The following is a 6,000-nucleotide window of genomic DNA, read 5'->3' on the forward strand; positions in this document are numbered from 1 at the left end:
TATATATATATATATATAAGTACGTCTGAGTCAGTGACAACCCTACAACAGATGTATTCATCGGATCGCCATCAATGATGGTGATACATGGCTGTGTACATAATGTATATACAACTCGTCTTAACATCAAACCAACAATGTTAGATCTGTAAATTTGCTTTCGCAAATTTTTGGTTCTTCCCTCGCCGGGATTCGAACCCATGCTACTGTGATATCGTGACACCAAATCGCCTGCACTGCAGCCGTCCCGCTAGACCACACGACCACCTGGGCTCTCAAAAAAAGAGCTTTCGGTGGCCATATGTTACCTTTCCACGTCAGTTTTAATCTAGCGGCGTACTGCAGTACATGATATATAAGGCATGAAGATGTTATTGTTACAGATCAGCTAAATTATCTATAGTAAAGGATCCTACAAATTAATGTAAGATACAGTCACAGAAAATAATTATATTCATAAGTACGTCTGAGTCAGTGACAACCCTACAACAGATGTATTCATCGGATCGCCATCAATGATGGTGATACATGGCTGTGTACATAATGTATATACAACTCGTCTAAACATCAAACCAACAATGTTAGATCTGTAAATTTGCTTTCGCAAATTTTTGGTTCTTCCCTCGCCGGGATTCGAACCCATGCTACTGTGATATCGTGACACCAAATCGCCTGCACTGCAGCCGTCCCGCTAGACCACACGACCACCTGGGCTCTCAAAAAAAGAGCTTTCGGTGGCCATATGTTACCTTTCCACGTCAGTTTTAATCTAGCGGCGTACTGCAGTACATGATATATAAGGCATGAAGATGTTATTGTTACAGATCAGCTAAATTATCTATAGTAAAGGATCCTACAAATTAATGTAAGATACAGTCACAGAAAATAATTATATTCATAAGTACGTCTGAGTCAGTGACAACCCTACAACAGATGTATTCATCGGATCGCCATCAATGATGGTGATACATGGCTGTGTACATAATGTATATACAACTCGTCTAAACATCAAACCAACAATGTTAGATCTGTAAATTTGCTTTCGCAAATTTTTGGTTCTTCCCTCGCCGGGATTCGAACCCATGCTACTGTGATATCGTGACACCAAATCGCCTGCACTGCAGCCGTCCCGCTAGACCACACGACCACCTGGGCTCTCAAAAAAAGAGCTTTCGGTGGCCATATGTTACCTTTCCACGTCAGTTTTAATCTAGCGGCGTACTGCAGTACATGATATATAAGGCATGAAGATGTTATTGTTACAGATCAGCTAAATTATCTATAGTAAAGGATCCTACAAATTAATGTAAGATACAGTCACAGAAAATAATTATATTCATAAGTACGTCTGAGTCAGTGACAACCCTACAACAATTTGTAGGATCCTTTACTATAGATAATTTAGCTGATCTGTAACAATAACATCTTCATGCCTTATATATCATGTACTGCAGTACGCCGCTAGATTAAAACTGACGTGGAAAGGTAACATATGGCCACCGAAAGCTCTTTTTTTGAGAGCCCAGGTGGTCGTGTGGTCTAGCGGGACGGCTGCAGTGCAGGCGATTTGGTGTCACGATATCACAGTAGCATGGGTTCGAATCCCGGCGAGGGAAGAACAAAAAATTTGCGAAAGCAAATTTACAGATCTAACATTGTTGGTTTGATGTTTAGACGAGTTGTATATACATTATGTACACAGCCATGTATCACCATCATTGATGGCGATCCGATGAATACATCTGTTGTAGGGTTGTCACTGACTCAGACGTACTTATGAATATAATTATTTTCTGTGACTGTATCTTACATTAATTTGTAGGATCCTTTACTATAGATAATTTAGCTGATCTGTAACAATAACATCTTCATGCCTTATATATCATGTACTGCAGTACGCCGCTAGATTAAAACTGACGTGGAAAGGTAACATATGGCCACCGAAAGCTCTTTTTTTGAGAGCCCAGGTGGTCGTGTGGTCTAGCGGGACGGCTGCAGTGCAGGCGATTTGGTGTCACGATATCACAGTAGCATGGGTTCGAATCCCGGCGAGGGAAGAACCAAAAATTTGCGAAAGCAAATTTACAGATCTAACATTGTTGGTTTGATGTTTAGACGAGTTGTATATATATATATATATATATACAACTCGTCTAAACATCAAACCAACAATGTTAGATCTGTAAATTTGCTTTCGCAAATTTTTGGTTCTTCCCTCGCCGGGATTCGAACCCATGCTACTGTGATATCGTGACACCAAATCGCCTGCACTGCAGCCGTCCCGCTAGACCACACGACCACCTGGGCTCTCTAAAAAAGAGCTTTCGGTGGCCATATGTTACCTTTCCACGTCAGTTTTAATCTAGCGGCGTACTACAGTACATGATATATAAGGCATGAAGATGTTATTGTTACAGATCAGCTAAATATCAATATAATAGACATATATGTATCAAAAATCAAACATACAAAATAATATAGATAAAAGTAATCACACGAACCAAATCTGTTGTATAGATGAACCGAATTAAGATATCGTATTAGGTACCACTTTTAGGAATTTTGGATCATCGATGCCCTTCAACATTAAACTTGTTTGGCTTTCTAACTGTTTTGATCTGAGCGTCACTGGTGAGTCATATGTAGACGAAACTCGCGTCTGTCGTATAAAATTATAAGCCTGGTACCTTTGATTTCTAATTAGATAAAGTATCAAAATCAATTATGTATATTATGTATGCACATTGGAACTGCAGAAAAAGAAATCGTGTTGTAGAAATGTAAAAAGATATCACTAAAACCCTTTACTTAATATGAAACATGTGAAATAAAAGACATCTTAGTATTTCAATGATAACTTTCCGTAACAATTTACTAATAAATATAGTTTTTTTTTTATTCCGAACAGTACAGCGTATAGAATATACATTTTTATTTTTTGAATGCATTAGTGTTATATTGGAACAACAAAAAGGAAACATTTAAAAACTACTAGTAATAAAATTAAAATAACATTACAAGTGTAATATTTTGTTTAAGTGATAGGTCAGATACTTTAGTTGATTATAAACAATAATATAAAGGATATACATAATTGTCTTTTCTGTTGACTGATGAAATATGGGTTTTTACATTAGTCATACATTTTATCATCCTTTGCGCATAATACAACGTGACGTTGCGAATAAAAGCTTGTGATGCAAAGCAGTCATTTAAAACAATAAAGCCGTTTATAATGGATTGTAAAAGAAATGACAAATATAATACATACGAAGAACCTATTGACGAGCATGGATATACACATCTTGCTCCCATTTCAGACAATTCTCGAAAATATGACGATTTGAAACCTACTGTATCGCATCACTCATATTTTGAACCTCAATTAGATCCTGAAGCATATCAAACATGTAGAGATGCCAAGGTAAAATCGAGAATATCTGTTATTTCTGATAACAAATCTAAATGTCGTATACATTTATGGATAGGGTTTACCACTGTAATTATATTAGCGTGTGCATTGACAGCTGGGCTGACGTACATTTTAATACAATCTCGAAACAACACGAATGTGCATATTTCTTTAAACGAAAGCAGAAATAAGGAAAATGAAAACAAAGGTTTCCAGATATCAGAAATAAGGGCCGAATGTCCAAATGGCTGGAAGACATTCGATAATTGGTGTTATAAAGAATTTTCCGAACGTCGAACATGGTTTCAGGCACGTGACTATTGTCGAAGTATTGGAACCGATCTAGTGAGTGTTCATAATGAAAGGGAAAGCAATTTTCTAAGGAAAACGTTTATACGGACTAATATTATGTGGATAGGACTCAGCAATTTTCAAAACAATGGTAGGTATGTCTGGAGTGACAGAACGATTTTAAATTATACTCATTGGGGACCATCAGAACCGAATAACATCAATGATAACGAAAACTGCGCTGAGACAAACTCTCGACCTTGGAATGACAACAATTGTTTTTTGTCGTTAAGCTTTATATGCAAAATGCAAATAAATCCAAGATGTGGGCCTGGTGATTGGATATATTATAACAATTCTTGTTATTCAATTGATCGATCACTGTCTAATTTTACTGTTGCTCGTAACCTTTGTAAGAACAATGGTGCTGATTTAGTTATCATTCGTTCGAAAGAGGAATACAATTTTATAGTAAGTCACACTTCTAAGCAATCAGCCGGTGTTGATTTTTGGATTGGATTACAGAAACTCAAGAATCAGACATACAGATGGATAGATAGCAGTTATCCGACTTACCTCCCCTGGCGAAAAGAACCTCAAGGAGATAATGATTTTTGTATTAAATCATCTTTCGATCAAGGTACATGGTCTGGTGATAATTGCAAAAATATCAATTGGTTTATTTGTGAAAAACATTTACTATGAATTGTACCAACGTTAAAACCTCTATAATAGTAGAAATACAGTGTAGATACATAATACCAGAAAAGATTTTGTATGTTTTTTAAAAAATGTCTTGCTTATTCTTATTTGAATTCAATAGCAGAAAAAACGAATCGAAAAAAAACCCGAACTCCGATGACAATTCAAAACGGAGAGTGCCCAATCAAATTCATAATCAAAAGCACAAACACATGAAACGAATTGACATCAACTGTCATATTCCGGACTTTATACAGGCATTTTCTTAAGTAGAAAATGTTAGATTGAACCTGGTTTTATAGCGCTAAATCTCTCCCTTGTATAACATTCGCTTCAAACTCCATTATATTGACAACGATGCGTGAATAAAACAAACAGACATAAGGAGTGCATGTTTAGTGAAAATAATACGATACGATGAACACTGAACAAAGCTGCTGATATCCTTTATTTAAAACCAACACTTTGCTTATTTTACAAGCATGGCATAATCGTCAATAGCATAATTGGGCACTAAAACCAAAATAAAACCCCCAACATTATGTTTGTCTATATTTCTATATCTAGCACTAGACTAAGTAATTTCTATTTAGTGGTAGAAATCCGACAATAAGATTCATCTGATGATAAAACTTGATCTTATGCAATTTTTAACCTCACATCAGATGTGCTTAAAATGCTGTAGTGTAGCTCGCACTCAAAATTAAGGAGTAAAACAAAAGACTCGTTGACTCGGAAGTAGAATAATGTGTCAGGTTAAGGTGACATGTCTTCGTTTGAAATATCATTTTTTATCACAAATTTGTTACGAGTACGTTGGGTTTTGCATATGTAAAAACATCCATATTGGCCCTGTTATCATCCCTCGGCTAAAGCCGCGGTCAATATGGGAGTCTCGGGATGATACCAGGGAAAATATTGAATATGGCATGTTATAATCTTTACTTATTACAAATTTTTAATTTTGTACATTTTGGCATGGTCAATATTGTCGGAAGTCAAGGTTGGTTATTTGCCATCGGGGAACATATAGATATTAGCCCTCGAAAATCCATATTTTACCCTCGATTTTGAATTCTGGTAACATTTCACTCAAAAACTATTTATATGGTATACACAGCTTGAAAAAATGTAATACATATATTATTACATGTCATTTTCCATATTGACCCTGGAATCAGTCCTCGACCGATAGCAATATCTTCGGCTAAGGCCCTCTGGCTTGATATGTGAGTCTAGGGCCGATACCAGCGCCACTATGAAAAATGCCATGTTATGATCTATAAAAAAAATCTGGCTTAGGATGTCGGTCTAGTACAAAACAGGTTAAATATTCATAACACATTAACATGTTCTTTTACGAGTATGCATAACAATTTGCCCCTGGACGTCCAGCTTCCATTCATAATCATTTAACTGCATGAAGCTGTGCACTAAATGCAGGAAAGCATAATAAAAAACTGCACGCAAATGTAATGTACCAAGGTGAAATCCATCCCATATATCCTTTGTTTAAAAAGGGATGGAGAGGGGCGTGTAGCCGAGTTTCTTGACCGGTAAGCTCGAAGTTTTGATTTAATAGAATTAGTTGTGTT

At 36.3% G+C, this 6,000-nt stretch overlaps 1 protein-coding gene across 1 annotated transcript; it reads left to right on the forward strand.

The window, feature by feature from the left end:
• Positions 1-3,155: 3,155 nt before the first annotated feature.
• Positions 3,156-4,504, forward strand: LOC134685576 (macrophage mannose receptor 1-like). The gene has a single exon (XM_063545391.1). The coding sequence runs from the start codon at positions 3,236-3,238 to the stop codon at positions 4,406-4,408; it is 1,173 nt and encodes a 390-aa protein (XP_063401461.1). The 5' UTR covers positions 3,156-3,235; the 3' UTR covers positions 4,409-4,504.
• The last annotated feature ends 1,496 nt before the right edge of the window (positions 4,505-6,000 follow it).

The sequence above is a fragment of the Mytilus trossulus genome, chromosome 9 (assembly GCF_036588685.1).
Source record: "Mytilus trossulus isolate FHL-02 chromosome 9, PNRI_Mtr1.1.1.hap1, whole genome shotgun sequence".
In the NCBI taxonomy this organism is placed as follows: domain Eukaryota; kingdom Metazoa; phylum Mollusca; class Bivalvia; order Mytilida; family Mytilidae; genus Mytilus; species Mytilus trossulus.

Bases quoted from the DNA above. Each gene is read 5' to 3' on its own strand.
- LOC134685576 (XM_063545391.1), top strand. From the start codon at position 3,236: ATGGATTGTAAAAGAAATGACAAATATAATACATACGAAGAACCTATT.